The sequence below is a fragment of the Megachile rotundata genome, chromosome 8 (genome assembly GCF_050947335.1).
Source record: "Megachile rotundata isolate GNS110a chromosome 8, iyMegRotu1, whole genome shotgun sequence".
Classification (NCBI taxonomy): domain Eukaryota; kingdom Metazoa; phylum Arthropoda; class Insecta; order Hymenoptera; family Megachilidae; genus Megachile; species Megachile rotundata.
Genome location: NC_134990.1, coordinates 14,906,060 through 14,925,993, shown reverse-complemented (window position 1 = coordinate 14,925,993; position 19,934 = coordinate 14,906,060). Strand labels below are relative to the sequence as shown.

The 19,934-nt window shown below is 43.6% G+C and overlaps 2 protein-coding genes across 14 annotated transcripts in view; one reads left to right on the top strand and one right to left on the bottom strand.

The window, feature by feature from the left end:
* Positions 1–7,543, bottom strand: part of LOC100881898 (uncharacterized) — an 88,364-nt gene extending 80,821 nt beyond the window's left edge. For 7 of the 9 annotated variants that reach the window (XM_076534390.1, XM_076534392.1, XM_076534389.1 and 4 more), the window contains exons 1-3: positions 7,407–7,543; positions 6,816–6,895; positions 5,522–5,630 (exon numbers count right to left, since the gene is read on the bottom strand). The gene's annotated coding sequence lies outside the window, so the exon portion shown is untranslated. Of the gene's footprint in view, positions 1–2,922; positions 4,941–5,521; positions 5,631–6,815; positions 6,896–6,965; positions 7,023–7,406 lie in introns of those variants that run through there. The other 2 variants (XM_076534391.1, XR_013039015.1) reach the window with 2 other exon arrangements.
* Positions 7,544–8,002: 459 nt separating this feature from the next.
* The window catches only part of LOC100875901 (uncharacterized), a 59,080-nt gene continuing 47,148 nt past the window's right edge, over positions 8,003–19,934 (top strand). For 2 of the 5 annotated variants that reach the window (XM_012284373.2, XM_012284372.2), the window contains exons 1-3: positions 8,633–9,167; positions 9,554–9,784; positions 14,764–14,877. In XM_012284373.2, the coding sequence (XP_012139763.1) occupies positions 8,912–9,167; positions 9,554–9,784; positions 14,764–14,877 (601 nt within the window). In that variant the 5' untranslated portion in view covers positions 8,633–8,911. Of the gene's footprint in view, positions 8,144–8,361; positions 8,502–8,571; positions 9,168–9,553; positions 9,785–14,763; positions 14,878–19,934 lie in introns of those variants that run through there. The other 3 variants (XM_012284371.2, XM_012284366.2, XM_012284365.2) reach the window with 3 other exon arrangements.

Genomic DNA, 19,934 nt, shown 5'->3' with positions numbered 1-19,934 from the left:
GACACGCGCCTCGTCCAAGAAAAACTCGCGGAAAAACTCGCGGTTCAAAGGAACCGATGCAAAAAGCGTATAATGAACCGTCTTGTCGCGATTTATTCTCCAAGACCCTGATGAACGAGTAATTATCGCTGTTTTGCGATATCCTTCTACAATTTTTTTTCGATTATCACTGCGTCGAAAAACGCTTCGAACCGAGGGTAAAAAAGGATGGATTCGATAAACGGAAAACTGCGAGGATTCCGAGAATACGAATTTTAATACTATTTTTCGAAAACTCTCAGTGGCTTTCGTAAAAATTTACTGACGATGGAATTCGTTGGAGATGTGCAAAATCTTTTGTTGTAACTTGTATTCTCTATATCTTCAGACCCTTGTGTTTCTTATAAGTCCCTATATTTGTAGAATCTTATAATGTGATTATTCATAGAGCAAGCTTTCGCGATCCACCAACAAACATATGGATTGAAAAAGTAAATCAATCGATCGAAAATTGGAAAATATCTGTTTTTTTGGACGGGAACACGGTTATCGCGTCTTTCGAAAGATCAGAGCCGATCGAACTACAGACCCATGTTGATATTGAAACGGTGGAAAACAGAGGAAACACAGACGAGCTGACTGACCGATCGGTATGCTATCCCCCGGTATTTCGCTCTGGTTTGCGAATCAGTTGCTCTCTGGTCTCGCGAGCCGAAAAAAATCGACTATTCATGCGCAACACCGATAAAATCTGAAAGCTGCTAAAAGCACGCGCGATCGTATCGCCCAATAATGTCGTTTCCGCAGCGGCAAAATACAGAGGCGCGTTTAAGCTGGCTGGATTCATCGTAATTTAACAATCTCCGTATGGCAAAGGGATCAGGAATACCCGTGAACGCTTTGGCTACGCCAGCTCCGACCAACACAACGGAATCATCTTGTTTTCTGCTAAAATTCTAGCGACTCGGATTAAAATGGATTCGATTTTTATATTTCACGAACAAGTATGTAGAAATATCGATACGTATCAGGATGAAAAAGAAAGATTACGTCCGGCTCGAACGCGACAACAATGACGGTAGAGGCACACCTACTCTAAAACCGAAGGAACAAAGATTTTCTTTTCTCCCGAGGTGAGCAGTAAATCGCTGGATCTCCTGCCTACGTCCTCTCCTTCCCCCGTTCCCCTCGGTACGATGGCATAAGCCACATTATACGATATCCGAGAAAATCGAGAGCACATCCTGGCCAAGGAATGCCCCGCTGAAACCTGGAGCCAACAATGGGGGCCCGGTTTTGCGCCATTATGTCTCTGGCGGATCGCATTACCAGCCGATACGATCGCGCGCTTTCAGCAGCTTTCAGATCCTATCTTCGGATATCTTTTTTTCCTTCTCGATGAACGCAGCCCAGCCGGAACCACTGAATTTCGCAACGGGCCTCGAAATCGAGGGTAATTACGCGGATTTACCCTCTCCGTTCCGCCTTTTTTCCTTTTTCCTCGTCCTGGCCTTTCTTTGAAAACTTCTTCCGACCGGCGAGAAAAACTTCTTTATACACGGTTCTCTTTTTTTTGTCTAGCTGCATATTTTTGGCGGAGAGTGCTCTACGTACAAAGAATGTCTAGTTCTAAATCTTTAAATTTTTTCTGAAATTCACTTTATCGCGCTTGTTAACGTTACTAAGAGACTTCACCCATTCTGATAAAAAGAATTAGTTGTAGCAATAGAAAGAATTTAGAGAGAGCTCGATTAAATTATTTCAAATTAAGGGATTTGAAAAAATTTTAAACGCACTGCGAATGACTGTGGAGCGACATCGTGAGTTACACCGGAAACTATGGAATCAAATTTATTTCTCGGTAGGAAATGCATCGATTGAGACAAAAATAGCGACCTGCTATATCGACGTGAGTTCAGAGAATTTTTTAGAACGAGTTGCAGACCGCGTCGCTCCCGCCATCTGTCGAGAAACCTTGGCAAACGAAAAGTGCATCGAGTTTCGTCGGTAACGTTCAATGCGTTGGGTGCATCAAAAGTAGCGAGGGTAAAATAGAGTACATGTTATCGACGAGGTAATACCACTAGATGGCGATGTCATTCGAGGACTTACCATAGGTAATATCCTTCATTATCGATTTTGAGGCTCGAAGTAAACTTTCATGCCAATACATGAATTTTTTTGTTAACTCAAAACATTCTACTCGTGTCACAAAGATGTAATTACTTCCTTTTACAAACGCAATTACCTATTCTATTACTTTTCCCTTCACCATCAGATGACGATAATAGTGCTCGCAACTTGCACTACTAATATTCAAAAATCTATAAAAAAGTCTTCCAATGATCCATTACCTGGATTATTAATTTACAGGAGTATTCATAGAAATTCAAAACACTTTGAGAATACAAACTTATACTGTCTAGACTTATGTAGGTATAATGCATCTTCAAAGATAAATATGACAGTCGCACTAACTATAACGATTGATCCTTCCATCTACCGCGAATTAATCCTTTTAAACACAAACTTATACTGTCTAGACTTATGTAGGTACAATGCATCTTCAAAGATAAATATGACTGTCGCACTAACTATAACGATTGATCCTTCCATCTACCGCGAATTAATCCTTTTAAACACAAAGAGGAAAATATTCTCGTGTTCTGTAATCATAGTTGATCATTGAAGGTATAATTTACTTCCAAGTCAGATCAGCGAACGTTTTTAATTTACGCTTCCAAATCCTGTTGAAACGACCGACAAAACTCGTGCTTTAAAGCTCATTCTCCTAAATAGGATGAAGAGCGAGAGAATAGAGCAGAAAGGGTATGTTTCGCGTCTGTATTGTTATCCTTTTGATGTCCTTCTACCAGGTCGGGCTTATGCTCCCTGTCTTGGTCAAATGCAGGGAGGCAGGAACGATAAATTTCTATGGTCGCATCCTTTGTTCCAAATAAAATTTATTTACCTTCACAAATTCTTCATTTTAACAAATTTTTGTGATCATTCTGGTATAATCTTACATTCGAACGAATTCTTGCTCCTTTAAGAGTAAACGAAAAAGTAAAACTTGCCAGAGATTTACATACTTTCCTAAAACAAAATTAAAAGAATGATATATAGTAGGTGAAGTCACTGTATGTGAAAGAATGACTTTTAAGGATTTTGAAAATTTCCTTTTTCTACATTTAAGCAGTATAAGTTATTATATTATAAGTAATACCACATATAAGTTGTTAATTTTGGAGATGATTAAATTTCAACTCACGGCACAAGGTATCGGATCAAATTGCAGGAAGAGTATCGTTCGAAACTGAAATTCTGTTGGAATACCGATATAATTTACCAAAGACCATGAATCGTGAGCCATCCCTGTATCCTTGGAATCTCGAATACAGTGGACGCTAGAGAGAAAGGTAATCGCACAGGGGGTTTATTAAGCTTATTAACGGACTATACAAGGGTGGACGTATCTACGTCGGTGGTCGTGGAAAGTATGGCTAGCCAAAAGGGATGCGAGGCTGGAGGATAATGGTACGTGTACCATATTCTCTACCCTTCATTTGTTTCATGCAGAACTCGAGATTTCTGCTTGTCACGATTGTAATTATCACTTCCCTTTTCATTTTATTTTATCCTCTCCAAACGACTGATCTACCTTCGTTAAAAAGAACTTCCTCATTGATACGAATATTGTAAAATTCTTGCAATATATGGATGTTACATTATCACGAAATAAGCGTATAAAATAGTTGTGTAAATAAAAGGTGTCCACTGTATTTATCGAATAAAATGTTATGGTAAATGTATCGCGCTATTCACCGAATTCAGCACCCTCTTTCATTTTCCGTTCTTTTACTGCACCGCCAGCCCTTAATTATGTGGCCACCCCACGTGTATCATTAGCTGCACGCTTTTGGATTAACGGAAACGGAATTGCATCGACGGAAACGGAAACTGCGTGGTCACGAAGGTCCACCAACACTTTTGCTTATTTTGTTTAATAGAAATACTCGCTGGTACCGTGACACAATTACTCTTGCTTCTAATACACGAAAGGCAATTCCGGTCTACGTTAATCGTACTATTAGAAACATTTCCATCAAACTTTTAATAAATTCACGAAAATTTGATTAAAGTCTAAAGGCAACAGAGCCTATAAAAGAGGCTATATCACGGCACGAGTATGCGTGAATGTAAGAACGAAGGGAAAAAGGGGTTGGAGAACATAAGGGTCACGGATTTGGGCTTTACAGGGACACGGGAAGAGAGGACGTCTAATCGTGTCCCTAGTCCTGATTTAGGACTGGATTTTAATTACGTAGGGTCAGTAAGTGCGGCTGTCCACTTGCCGTAAGTATTCCTCCCTTATTTATAGTTCATTAGCTTGGCTTTCGCGCAAAAGGCAGATTAACTTACGCGCATTTACTCGTGCCGGCTGAGACTGAATTTTCCTCGACCGTTAAACTTTTCTTCAATTTTCACTCTTAAAATACAAAGGACGCATACAAGTATTCGAAGAAAATTTTTTCCTACATCCAGACAATCTTTTTTTCTGAGAAACAAACTGTCGATAAGCGTGTCTTACGAAGCCCTTCCGGTGGTGCTGGAAGTGGCTCGCTTCCAGGCGATATCGTTATTCCGATAAAAAAAGACGTGAAAAAAATGATTCTGTTTTTCCCTTCGACCGTTGGGCCGTTATCAGACCCACCCTGTGGTGTTCCTTTATAATCTCATTCTTCTACAATAGTATCAACCCCCTCTCATTTCCAAGAATATCGCATCCTAATGACTTCCTTGACATAATGACTCTCACGCTGAAGCTATTCTCAGTCTCATTAGGCAGAGTTCCTTTTAATAAGTCCCGTATCCATAACCTTGCATAGGCAGTTCTCTACATCACCAGATCCCTGTATATCCAAGTCTCTGCACCGTCGTGTTCCTGCATCCCTGTATTCCTAATCAAATTAAACATAAAACCTTCAGTTTAAAGCTCAGAGTTCGAACAGCGCAATGATTAATATCGATTAATGCTTGATACGGTTTTATGGTTAATTGATATTATCGTGGGAGAGCGATATAAAAAGAAGTCAGAAAAGCCATTGGAAATCGCGGTTCGATGACCATAAACACGCGTGACAATCGGGATAGATCGTGGCCGACGTCTTTCGCGTAAGTAATTGCGGTTTCACCACACGACACGCAGACCCGATTTTTGCGGTGGTTCCGTGTGAATCGACAAAACCGATCACCGTGGTGTACATCGATCGGGCATGGTGCATCGTTCGATCTGTAACTCGGCCAGATAAGAAAAGGCAAGACAAAATCGGCCACAGGTCGAAGCGACGTGCACTTCCGAGGGGTTAATTACATTCTTGCGAGTCCGCACGAACGAGTGAAACCGCACTTGCTTCCTCGATTGCACTTTAGCAGACCACAGTGCAATAAACGGTAGCGTTGCGGGAACACGACGGGGAGACCTTTAAAGCGCCTTACACACGATCGTTTCGCATGCATGTTCTTATGGGAAAATTCTTACCTTAGGATGAAAGGACCGACGATTATCGATGCACCGGACGACGCGGCAGTCGATGACTTCCTGGATCGTTTCGAAGGGTGGAGGCTCTCTATCACTGCAGACGTTCTTGCTGAAATAAGAAGTTTAATTAACACCAGATCAACGATTGAGAGACAGAGTCTCTGCCCCTACTACCACCTTCAATACTTTACAGGGGTGCAAAACTACCCTTCATCTACGAACGCAAGGGGAAAAGACTCTCACTTATCGTTTCGGGAAATCAAACATGTAAGTTTGAAAATTTTGCACATAAATCTGGGTCACGATTCGAGGGTTCGTTATAGGGAAAAATACGGGTGCAATTTTATAAAGTTATAACTGGATCGCATTTCGTAATGGCTATCACAGGTAGCAACTCCCTACCTGGTGGAAGGTAACCCGATGGAGGGGGGTCACCGAACAAAGTTCAAAAGAGAGGAAAAGAGGCCGCGAGGGAGAGAAGGAGGAGGTTGAAGGTGGCGATAGCACGAAGGAACAAAATCACGAGGGTGGGGCGTACGATTCACGATGCGAGAGAGTCCCACCCCCACCTGCTCTCCCTATCCCAAAGCTCCGCCTCCAGGAACTCGCGTGACGTCACACAGACACTTGTTACGCCTTGCTGAAACATCAGGATCGCCGTGGATCCAAACCGGGAAAAGTCATCCCCTTTTCAACCCCTTTCAATCGCCTTATAATCACCTTTCACCCTTTTACAAATTTCCACGTCTCCCCGAAATTTGCTGATTTCAGAAATTTACGAAACGAATTCCACGCGAATATCGATATGATGCCTGATTGTTACGCGTAAATTTTTCGACAACTCTAATTAACCGAACACTAGATAAAGTAAATTTGCCATTGTGTATTTTATCGGTGATTGTTTTGGAAAAGGGAGAGTCTCTAAAAAAAGGCAACAAGATTACGATATCGCGGGTACCGAAAGATTGGCCCGCCTTGGGGAATAACACGATAACATGGGGAATTTCGACGATACTACTTCCTCCTTATCGGTGTTACAACTAGCCAAAAGATTATAGGACGAAACGACTGATTACCACGAATTAATTCATGCCATGGAATATCATTCGAACGTTATCGTATAACCTATGTACATGCTTTCGGTATTAGCTACATGCGCGATCAATTTTGATAAATGACTCATACATAATTTACTCGAATATGCAAATTTTACAGATGGAAGTGGTTATTCGATGACACACAGGAATTTCCGTAAACCCATTATATCAACGAGGTAAATAATGCATTCACCTACCTTTCACGCTGTTCGAGCGACCTTCGATGCACTTTTTTCTTCCAGGAACTTGCTAAAATTATCGTGGAGAACTTGTTGATCTGAAATAGATGAAAAAACATTACTTACTACATTCCATTATCGAGTGACTCACGTCTATTCGATACGAACCTAATTCTACTTCCGTAAAAAACAACGAAATCCGTTTAATGATAGGTTAACTAAACACTGTAAAAACAAGTAACTAACAACGATAAGAAACACGCACAGTAATTTAGGTACACACGGTAATTTAGAACGATTACGCATTAAGCTAAAGCCTGGTCACTGTCTTCCCGCCAACTGTCACGACTTAGCACGATTATCGGAACAACGATTATTATCGAATCGATTTCGTAACCCTCCGAAGGTGGCGCTGCTAATGCAATTTGGCGGGAAAGCAGATGGTTCGAGAACAACAAAAAGAATGTTCTAGAATAAATGTACTACCTTACTATTCTCTATGAGTAAATAGACAGAAATATAACTGCAATCAGAATTCGTGAAGTGGAAATGATTTATCCTCTCGAACCTCTGATTTCGATCTTTGGTATAAAATGAAAACTCGTTTACCGTTCGGAATATTTATTTCCTGTGATTCATTAAGATGTGGAGAAGTCATACGACATTCGATTCCTCGAAGATCCTCCGAAAAACTTTCCGTATCCGATCGTTGTCTGGTTACAATAAACAAGCGGATAAATATGAAAACACGAGGGACACTGGTCACGAAACGAGCACAACACGATCGGAGGGCGGGCGATCCGACACAGTGGGGATGTCGAGGAGAGTCGGGACGCGACGGAGCGAACAGTGGGGAGCGTTGGAATTGCGAGGCTTAGGCCGTCCCGGGCCGTTTACGCGGAACACGCGGCCGAAGCCGCGCCGCCGGCATTACGTCGCGCACCGTCGACCGCGACTGACGTTCGCGTGCTTGTGTCTCGGTCTTTCGTCGCACAGATCGTTCATTTACACCGCGATTACCGAACAACCGTGTCTGCCAACTGTCACCGACCACCGCCATTACGGTACACAGTGCGAGTCCTATCGAACGTGTCATCGATCGGGAATCGATATCAACGACAACCTGTAGGAGTTCGCGGTACAGCGTGTTACGTCATTGACCTGTGCAATTACATAGATCCATAAATCGATGTATCGATCCTGCATCGACAAGTAATAACGCAGTGACACCTCGCGGACTGCAAGTGCGTCGGGGTGGGGGGTGAGGTTAGGACATTATTCATCGAAGGTGTTGCGCATCAATCTATCGATACGTTTAACATGGCGTTGGCGGGAAAACACTAAAGGTTGGTTTATGTCATTTGTTCAAGCGGGAGACGATTTCGGAACGGTTTCAGGCAAAGACAACAGTGCTAATTTGTGACAGCAACTCTCGTACGTCATATTTTTCCTTCGTATAGTGATTATCGTTTAATAATGTTTTTGTATTTACTTCCAAAGAATTTAACATCCATAGCGTTGCTACAAGACGAAGATGAGAGAACGGTTATGCTGTATACGTAATGTTGAAACGGAGGAGAACTAATGGAAAATATTGGATACTACTGAAGAATTTAGTGAGTTTGTTCTAAAGGCATGACAATCGATTAATAGAGCTACGTGAACACATGGCATTTTTATGTTAAAACATGGCGACAATCATCGGTTAGTATGACAACTGAAACTGTGTGTACCAATAGTTGACACATAACAATTCTGCATTAATTTCTTACAGTATAAAAATATAAATACTAATAGTCTTTGCCTGAACGAAATCGTTCAGTGTGTCCACAAATAATATAAATCAACTTTTTCCGCGGACGTTCAGCATGGAATCGAAAGAGACTTCGAGGATGTCGAAGACGTATCGCGCGTTGAAGAAGGTACGATGAATGTCCGTACAAGTGGCGAGGTTGACCGTCGCGTGGTAAAGAAGAGGAGCTGCCGGAAAAGAAGCTGGTAGCCGTGCAAGGAGATATCGCGGTGGGCTCCGTCGAGGCTGTGCAAGTGAAATCACGACGTCTTGCCCGGAGGGTGGCTACTTCGGCGACGAGGGGCGGCTACTGGCCGATGGGATGCATCTACCGGTGGGTTCTGTGGGCTGCGGGGAGAATTACGCCACCGTTGGATCCCACGAAGGCGCCGGCCCGTGCGGCCCCTCACTGGCGCCTCTTCAAGGGGTGAACACCAGGTACCAACAGGCCGACGACGTCGACGCCGGGGGAGGAGGTGGCGAAATGAGCGAGGGTGCCGCCGTCGGCGAGCTCTGGTGGACCGAGAGGCTCGTCGGCGAGGCACAGGCTGAACACCCTGGTGAATTGGTCCGAACAGGTTTGTCTTTGATTTATTGTCCTCCCGTTGGAATTCGTTTGTGTCGACTTCCAGGGGTTTTTCAGCTATTGACGGTGGAATGTTTTCACCCTGTACTTTGATTTGGTTTATGCCTGAAAAGAGTTGACAAAAAAGTTGAGGGAACATCGAAGCGATATTTGTCCTATTGTCTATTTAAATCTATCAAAGTGTCGAATTTTTAATTCAGTCGTATTTGGAAGTTCATATCACATATAAAACAGTAATAAGAATATAAGCTATCTTGATTATATTAATAATAAAAAAAAGAATGCATTAGTCAACTAGTTAATATTAGGATATATTTGAAAGCATGTATTATAAATTCACTATAATTATTGCTGATTATCTGTTTATTTTTTGTACAGGATCACCGTATTTTCTCTGCAGCCAACTACCGACACACTGGCGGTCCAACAAGGCACTTCCGGTGGCGTTCAAAGTTGTCGCCCTGGGCGAGGTCGGCGATGGAACTCTGGTGACAGTGCGAGCGGGTAACGATGAAAACTGTTGCGCCGAGCTAAGAAATTCCACTGCCTTGATGAAGAACCAAGTCGCCAAGTTCAACGACCTCAGGTTCGTCGGTAGAAGCGGCAGGGGTGAGTGTCTAAAACACATTGATTGACCCTTGTCTAAATAGCTTATTTATGTAACATAGACAATAAAATTCTTGATAAACATAAATTTCTAAATCTAACAATTGACATAAAATTGAAATCTATTTGAGAACTTATTAATTTCAGGGTTAAATTAATTATAAAATTAATTGAAAGAATACTGCGCTGTTTATTCTTTGTTAAATTGTTTTTGTTGTAACAAGAAAACCGTCGCTCTTACGCGCGAGCAATGTAGCAATGGAATTGCAAATTGCATCTGTTTCCGTTTGTCTAAAAATCGATTGAACCGTCGCGATTTCATACACACAAGTTATGGACAGACCTAACAACGAGGTTTAGTTTTGAGGTTTCGCGTGTCATTTTCAGCGGTGGTCCGCTTTGTAAGTCGTTGAACAAAAAAAGCAACCAGTAAATTATCTGTACGACAGAGGCGTGTACCGTGATTTCGAACCCTCTAAAAGCACGGTTATTGTAATCATCATCGTCATCAACCGGCCTCAGCCCCCTTTGACCCGCCTGTCGCTTTTCAACCCTTCGTATCCGCGAGTTCCCTCGCGCCCGCCGCCCCCAGAGTCATTACTCGATGTCCGCCGGTTGCCCCCGACCTAGCATCCGAAACAACTGGCCGTTAATCAGAAATCATCGTCCGTCGGCTAGGGAGAAAGAGGATAAGTTCCCAAAAATCGAACAAAAACGATCCGACGCTCTTGCACTGCCAAATTGATAGATTGAAATTTTTCCTAAAATCTGATACTGGAATTTTAAGACAAACGAGTTCCAAAAACTAATACGATAGATTGGAAATGCAATATGCAGAATAATTAACGTTATATTATGTTAACTCGTTAAAAATGGCATTTGCATGCAGTTAGAATGGTTAAAAACGTTGAATATCACGCGAAACCGCAATTGTTAAGTTGTTTGAAACACAGAGGGTGGTCGAAGCTTCAATATTCAAATTAAATCATCGAGCCGGACCCGATCAAAGTTACACGCGTATCGCGATACTGCCGTTTAATAAATGATCTCCCGTCCGGATCGGATAGCTTTTTAAATAATCCGTTTTTACGCCGATTAAGTCGCGGATTTCAGGGACACGCGTCGATCAACGCAGATTATGTACACGGGTCAGCAGGTATGTAGAATCGTTTGTTCCTACAAATGCGTTTTGCACTCCACGCACCGGAGGATACATTTATGAATTAACGAGCCGGACTGCACTCGCTCCCGTGAGTTGCATGCCCGTCGATAGCATCATCTATGTTTCATTTGATTTGATCATGAAGTGCAGGGTCAGCGGATTTCATCCTCCTGACACCGGGTTATACCCGGAATCAATTAGCGAAAGAGGCATGTCCCTCGCCAAAATCCTTCGATCCCTTTGTCCATTTTTGTTGTTTTTATTTTTCGTTCGGCCGTATTTTTTTCTGTTTTAGAGAGGGTGATATTTTTTTCTCCATCTCTCCTCGATAATCCGTAATACTCAATTTCGACGATTGACCAAACCACCCCCAGCGTGCTCGTATCAGCCGCGAACGGGTGTAGGTTACTCTCCTATCATCGAGGTTTTTGTTTCCGCGACTTATTAATTTGATTGAATCCCATCGCGAATCCATCGATATCGTTTCAAGGAAAATTCGATGACCGACGCGCTCTCTTCTCGACGACCTTCGATTCGGATCGGTTCTTCCGTCGCACATACAGGTCATGAGGTTAAATTCGTTCGTACGTGGAGAAAAAGTGCAGTGGAATCGGGTCAAAGGTTTAGCCAGCTAAAGTAATCTTTTGGAGAAATTAAAGTCAGCGTGGCGAGACGGGGATGAGCGCAGGATCGTCGCAATTATCACCTTGGTCGAAGGCTGAACGGTGTTCCGGTCCGCTCGTAAACGGAAAGAAAGAAAGAGAGGGTAGGCTGGTAGCGCCGGATCAAAGAGGGGCTGCAGGCCGAAACGGGCGTTCCATCATCGTCGGTCCCGAGGTAGCCCGTGCCTATAATTAGTAATATACCGCAGTCTATATCGACACGGCTGAAATTACCACCGATAGTAATTATTTGACAATTGCAGAGACATCCTGTTGCGAGACTCGGGACCTTCCAACGTTCCCGTTCCACCGACCCCTCGTTTTCCATCCCAGCTCCTGGCTCTCACTTGGAGAGCTAGCCCTACGCGAGATACCTCGTGTCCTCTCCCTCCCTTTACCCCTTTATTCGCTCTCCCTCTCTCTCTCTCTCTTGGTGCCACGAGTATTAACGGACGGTTTCGAGTGGTTTCGGATAGTTGTGTGGGCGGTTTGGGATGGCGTTCATCTCATCCTCGGCACGTTGGAAACGCACCGACACATCGAAACGAGCACCGAGACTCGCGCTGGATAACCGGCGATGCTGAACGTTATATATATAGGTGGCACATACGCGTGGCCCGGTTTTGTCCGTCGGTCTGTCCGTCCGTCGTTCGCGAATGCACAGCCTGGGTGTCCTGTCTCTGCAGATGACCGTTCCCATCATCGAGTATTAACCGCAGGTCCGGTCGGGAATCGAAGGGGAGGGAATCGGCCGTGCGGCATTATTAGCCCCAAATGCGATGGACTCGAACGGTAGAGGGAAAGAGGATGCCGGGTGTCGCGCGCGAACCCCTTCCTCCGATCACTTACGATACAGCTTCGTCGAGCTTCGAACCCTCCTCGCGCTTTTAACGCTGCACTTTACCCGCCGGTACTTACTTTCGGTACTCCGAGCTTCGGGATCGTACTTTACAGCTACTCGAAATCCTAATTTTTGCTCTTCGATGAGTTACCCCGTATCCCGAACTCTCTGTATCCATAAATTTCAACCTCGATTACCTTCATCCCCTTTACATTGCCACGCAAACACGTTGTCCGACTCGGTCCACCGATATACTTGCACGAATCCTTTCATCGTCGAATCCGGTGATTCCAATTCCGCGGTTCAAATTTTTGACAGCGTCGACAGAATCAGAACATCGTAAAGACTCGTTACACGATGAGCCGTAGCATCGCTCTTTTCAATACGATCCATCAACGACAAACGTTTACCGAACGTCATTCGGGCCACGAACAGAGAAAGGATGAGGCCGTAGCGTAGATCGATGCCGCTAATCGATTTTAAAAGCGAACGCCAGAAAGAGCGACCGCGACACGCGCGATTTTTGGTATTATGAAACGAGAGCCACTTTGCGCTCGGGCGGAACGATGACGATAACAAGGATACAATGACGGGCGCAAGAGCGACAGCACCGCGGGCTCAGGGGGTGCAACGGGAGTGGAGGAGGTCGGAGCGGTTGCACGCGGGGGTAGAGGGCACGCTATAACTAGGATATAACGCCGTGCCTCTCTGCAGTCAGTTGCAGCTCCCGGGGCGGCGGGGTTGGGGGTGTTTGATGCCGGTTATCATGTTGACAGACACAGCGAGGTGGACCAGGGTGCACCAAGGGGAGACAATTACAAATCGTTGACGTTTACGCCAACACAAACGACTATATGTCCGCGACACGTTAGATATCCTCTCTTTAACGCTGACGAACGGACTTCTTCACGTTTTGTGACTGGTCGTTCCGCGAGAGCTTACAAGATGTTTATAAGCACAGACCATTAGAGTTCCCACCCCTTAGCGGTACATCGTGCACGAGTGAGACTGCAGTGTGGCACTCTTACCTACACATAACATAGATTATGGAAGATATTTTCATTTTATGCACGACTTTCACAATGAATATAAAGTGACGAATCTGTAGTACAACGAAGCAAAAGTGAATCGAATCTCGATCGAAATGGTTTGTTCAGCAATTACGTTCGTTTATTAACATCCCGTCCGTAAAGGGAGAAAGAAGGAACGTATGGGGGTGGAGCACCGGTGTGCGTATATCACCGGTGAAGGTCTCGAGGTTGATGGTCCGGGTATATTAATTCCCTCTCCATAAACGTCCGTCATAGAGATTGACTACAGTTTCTTAAACGGCCCATCGTGCGCTAATATGCATTTGTAATTCGCCGCTGCCCGTTCGAACGAGCCTCTTGTCTTTTTCTCGACCGCCCTAAAGTCAACCTGTATTATACCCTTTTCGTTTCCTCCGAGTTACTTTGTGTCGGCACGCTTGGATCACTTAAAAATAGATTGCCTTCGCGAGAAGGAGGTGTTGATCTGAAACAAGTGAGAAAGCCTTCGGACTTGCTTCGAAATTTTACACTAACCACAAAACTTTTTGGAGTGGAAAAAATAGTATTGGTATGAAGAAAGATAAGAGTTGTAAAAATTTAAGTAATAATGATCAATTAGTACTGAATAGATCTTTTTTTAACCCTTTGCACTCGAAGATAATTTTACTGTTTGCAAACAGCAACTTTAATTAAAATGTTAAATGACTTCTTTTGAAGTTATTATTTCTCTACTAATAATTTCCACTATTGTCTATTTCACTATGTTTATACATCACATAAGCACTATTGTAGAATTAATTAACCAGTTAACTGTGGCGATCTTTTTACAAAGCGCGCCAGTGTGTGTCTCAATAATCAAGCGATGACGAGTTAGAAGAATTTATGAATCCATCTCAAATCATTTACATTTTTTATTTGTTTATTGCATTTCGTGTTGACCTCTAAACATTTTAAACATATTAGAATTTACGAATATACTTTAGTTTCCGCCAAGATTACAATTTAAATATCAAATTGTAACAAAATTTTTGATATAGTCGTCATGACACAAAATTCTGCCACATCTCCATGACGGATATAGTCGTCATACACATTTAACTGGTAAAATAATGCTTCTTTTAAATTATTGTATTAAATCGAATGGCGCCTAAGAGGCTCTCGAGCGCAAAGGGTTAAACGGTTCAGTAAGTGTAACAAATGATAGTTGTAAGTGTCCTAATGTCTATGGACATCGATCCATGGTATGAAATTTTAACATGAAATAACGTTGGATAATGGTGTTACAGGGAAAAGCTTTAGTATCACCATCACGGTGTCGACCACACCACCCCAAGTGGCCACCTACACGAGGGCCATCAAGGTGACAGTGGATGGACCGAGGGAACCGCGTTCTAAAACGAGTGAGTAGATCAAACACTTTCCATTCCCTGGTACGTGATCCCACGGATCTATTCGCGAGATCTATCCGCGGCTACGCCGGCTGGCTACTAGCCGTGGATTCCCTGAAAATGTACCATTAATTCAACGAAAGTCCCTATACGCGGTAATGGGGAGTCATTACCGAGCAGATGGTGCGCGATGATGCAGTGGTCGACGTGCGTACCACGCGTATGCGTGTTTTGGGTTAGCTATTCACCCAGCCTCGTACTATACATGGACAATGCTTTTACCAGCACGCTGCCGCGCGAAAAGTAATCCACTTAACGTAATATACTATGAAAACCTCCAAAAATATCCGTTAATTATCGATGCTTGACCATGCTTGATATAATCTGCCCTCGTGTATCGCGTATTTGCGACACGGGATTGATATACAAATAACCCAAGTTGCCCGATTTTCTTCGAACAAAACTTGCATCTTGCCCCAATTTTTCCATTTTCCCCACTGTACGTCTTCTGCTATAGTCTTCTATTTGGAAAACTAGCGGGATCTAGAAAATGTTAATGAGGGACCAAGGGAAAGAGTGTAAAATATTGTAACGAAATTGTGATAAAAATCCGCGACAACGACGATAATGAAAATAACCAATCCGCAAAAACCGGGACATTTAAATCCCCATACTTTTTAATTGCACGCAGCTCTGTTATCGTATAATGAGTGAACGAAACGAACATTTATTTTCATAAATGGAACGTCCGAGAAAAGAACGGTGAGAGGGTTCAAAAATTTGGAGCGATCCAGTTTAAGCGATGCCACCTATTTCTGGCTTGATGCATAGAAACAAAAAAAAATGGCTGTTATTTCGATATCAGATTAATAGCCACTGCGGAGTCGACCGCGAATACGGCAGCTTTTTGCGGACGTTTCGCATTTGTTGTATAAAGTATTGATAGGCGTAGGGCGATGCGTGCCCGCTGGTTCGCTCGTTCTTCTTTTTTCTCTTTTATTTTTGTCCGCGTTTTTCGAAATGGTCCACCGGGTGATTGATTTTGCTGACATTTTTATCGGTCGCTCCGTTGTTGTCGCTCGATCGATACCCAACAACGGGAATCTATAAAATTCGTCGATTTTCTAGCGGTCGCGCGTTTAACGATCGAATTAAAGTTTCACGAAAGCAAAATAGAATCGCTATTATATTTATGCGTTAAACGTCGAAAGGTTGACAGGGTTTTCATACGCGAATTCAGTTTCGAGTAATCAAAACACCGAAACTGATATTTTTCGTACAGCCTCGTTCGCAAACTAATGGAAATTTGCCTTTTTAAACAAATTTCCAAATTTTTTAACTTGGAAATTTTGAAAGTCCTCTTGGAAAAGCTCATTATGGATATTAGCGGATATTATATTATTATCCCGTGAAACAAGTTAGAACGTTCGGGCCGTCGCGAATGAAAAGGACGAGGCGTTGTCGCGTGAAGTCTCGGCTCCTCGACTCGCAGGACACGCATCACGACATATTGCATACAGGAGTTTTGGCAGAACACGTTGGCGTGTCTCCTCGGCCTGGCACGCACCGGGGAGACAATCTATGTAACGAGCAGCCGTATACGGTCGCCGTCGGTCAAAACAACCGGCGCTTTCATTGTCCTCGCGAACGATTCGAAGCGCAGACACCTGCCGGCTATCATTATTGCGTGGATAATCGTGAGCTTTTTGTTATCGAAAATCACCACCCTCCTCCCCCTTTTAACCGTCCCCTTTCTCTCGCTTTGACCGGCTGTTTCGGTAATCGTGCAATTTCTGTAATTCGACGGTCGTCAGCTCGTGTAAATATTGCAAAAGTGGCCTGAAACGACGTGTCACGGGATTAACGGTCTTCCAAGTCGATCGCTATCCGTTCGAATTCAATTTAACTCCCCTATGTACTAGGATGTCATTAGAAGTATCTGTTAACCTTTTTTATAAAATTCCATCAAACATCATAATTACACGGGGTGTCATATGACTGTCGGTACAATAAAAAGACGATTCATTAGGTAACACTATGCTGGAGTTATTAACCCGTGCTTTGACGAGTCTCACTCGTGACGCACTCACAACTCAAATGTGATTGTTACTCAAATTTTGAATACTCTTCAACTTGAATTTTAGATCCAACTGTAATTTGCGTTGTCAAGGATCCCTGAATATAAAATACTTAGAACATTTTCATTTTCTTTGTTCGTTTTAATGTTACAGTCCTGAATGGTTAGTCTTGACTGACGCACCTCATAAATAAATGGCACGACAAGGGGTTAAATTCGGTAATCGTGCAATTTTTATAATTCGACGGTCGTCAGCTCGTGTAAATATTGCAAAAGTGGCTTGAAACGACGTGTCACGGGATTAACGGTCTTCCAAGTCGATCGCTATCCGTTCGAATTCAATTTAACTCCCCTATGTACTAAGATGTCTTTAGGACTCTGTTAACCTTTTTCATAAAACTCCATCAAATAGCGTAATTACACGGGGTGTCATATAACTGTCGGTACAATAAAAAGACGATTCATTAGGTAACACTATGCTGGAGTTATTAAATTCCCTAAAAATATAATTGTTCGACGGTACGGAATTTGCTCGAGTCAGTTCATGAATTCGATCAAACAGGATCGAACGATCACGGAAATCGAAGGGAAATATTCCTCGATCAGCGGTATAAACGGGAACGAATCGAAAAGAGAGCGAATCGAACGGAGAAAGGGATCGCGAATCAAAGCGGCTACCGTGGAACAGTCAGCGTGGCCGAAAATCATCGAGAACAATATCGATGGACGAACGCTGCCAGTCAAAAGATGAAATTGAATTTGCTTGTACGGTAATTGCTCCGCGTTTGGTATGTCGATTAGACAGTACAGAGGACCTATTTTCTGTTCGTAAAATGTTTTTGGCTGGCCATGCGGGGAGTTCGAAATTCCGCAATATCGTATTACGTCGGTAAATAAAAAAAATTGTGGTCCCGTGAAATTCGAATTTTGTTGGTTCGTCGAGAAAAGACAAAAGGAGGTTTTCGACGTTATTGCCGCGAAGAAAGGAGAGAAGGATCGGAGCAAAAATTGTGGAAACGCTGGCAGATCCGTTTGTGAAGGAGGATGTAAGACGAGCGGAGGGAGGGGCCCGTTTATTAGAGAGGAGGAAAAAGCCGCGCTATTTCCGTCCTCTGGGGCCGCCACACTTTGATTAGATAAGCCCACCACTCGTGCTGCGGAGATTGGAATTATTGCTCTCTCTCTGCTTCACCATGCTTCACGAGAACGGGCAAAAGGGGCAATCGGTGAAGGTGTTATATCACGATCGTTCTTGTTTATTGTAATTAACCGCCTTTCCGCTGATAGATTTCAGCACAAGGCTTGTTTCCAGACACCCTCGACACCTTGATATCGCACAGCTATCCTTACCAACTATTTATACATTCTCACGTACCTACAATCGATTAGCTGTTCAAACTGTTAATTAAAGACCTGCGTTTCGATTAAGCGTATAGAAAAAGTATCGAACAGACCGGTGTCAAACTTTCTACGTCGCTTCGATATAACAATACGAAGAAGTTGTAAAAAGCGTAGCGAACGGAAAGCTCAACAATTAACCGTAACCAAAGTATCTTCTACGGTGTCTTCATCCTGAATCGAGCGGTTTCTCTCCGGCAGGAACGGCAGCAATAAATGAACGCGTAATCGAAAGATGGATAAGAAGAATCGATAAAAGGCAGTTGAACCGAACGAGCATTCGATAGCATCACCTTCCGATGAACAAAGCGTTTCCTCTCCTCGGCTACCATCCGCGCTGAATTATCCCGACGGCTACATCTCATTCTGCTTTGCTTCTCCTGAATGGAAACATCGAAGCGGATCCATCGAAAAGGAGCATTGGGCGCGCAGAGGCCGATACGTTTGGGAGGTATTACGAGCGTCCGGTACGTGAGAAGTCGTGGGATCCGGTCGCGGAGAAGCTGAACAGAGAGAAAGAGAAGAGGAAAGAGCCTTGTTTCTTCTGGCGATCGTGGTAGTCGGTAGCGAGGAATAATCTTGTAGGCATCGGTTGGCGCACCAGAGCTGACCATCTGGGCTCGCCGACAATTTCGTGCAGTTTGCGGTCGAACTTTATTTGTCGTTCGCCCTCGTGGCCCGAACACGCTCGCTGTCTCTCTTTTCTTCCACCTTTCATTTGCTTTATTTCTTTCTTTCTCCGATCTACCCCTCGTGTTCGACCGTTTCTTGGTTCCTTCTTGGCCGACGAATAACAATTTGCGCCTCGCGGCTCCCATTCTCCGCTTCCTCCTCGCTGGCCCGTTTCGAACACCAAAGAAACGCGAGTGCTCCACTTCCCTTGATTAGCGTCGCACCATTCTACGGTTCCGTTGTCTGCAAAACCTTTTATCGTCTCTCGTTCCACTTAATAATATTGCACAGCGATATACGATAGGTAATCCGCGATTAATAGTCACTGCTCGGTAATTAGGCGACTCGAACGATTTTAGGGCCCATAGAGTGTCGGACGAAATCGATATCGCAACACTTTGGATCGATATTTCGCCTACAAAATGTCAAAGTTACGCAACCGAGCGATTTTGCCACTAAATATGCTTGTTCGATGATTATGTAAGCAATCGAGCCTATGCACGTGGCGCATAATGTGCATTGCCGTATAACGATATGCACGGACTACATATTGCGATCCGACACAATAGGGAATCGCTATGTAAGCACCGTGATACTTGGCTCATGGGGTTCTATCAATTCACCAGCGGTTGGTATGTGCGAGGAATGCTATTGAAGTCGATCGAGACACGGGCCGGTCGAGTTTCTTAATTATCCCTCTCTATTGGGCTAATTACACAAACATCTTCACCCCTTGTCCCTCTTCGAATGGACGCTCAACGTCGCTGCTTTCGTCTCTCGTTCATTTTCGTCTATTCGTTCGCTGAACATTCAATCTTATATCATTTATTTTCAACGACTATTTTTTCTATTCCTCGAAAGAAACGTGTTGAAAACTTTTATTTTAGAAGACTGTCTGTCTAGCTAAATGGTGTTTTATTTG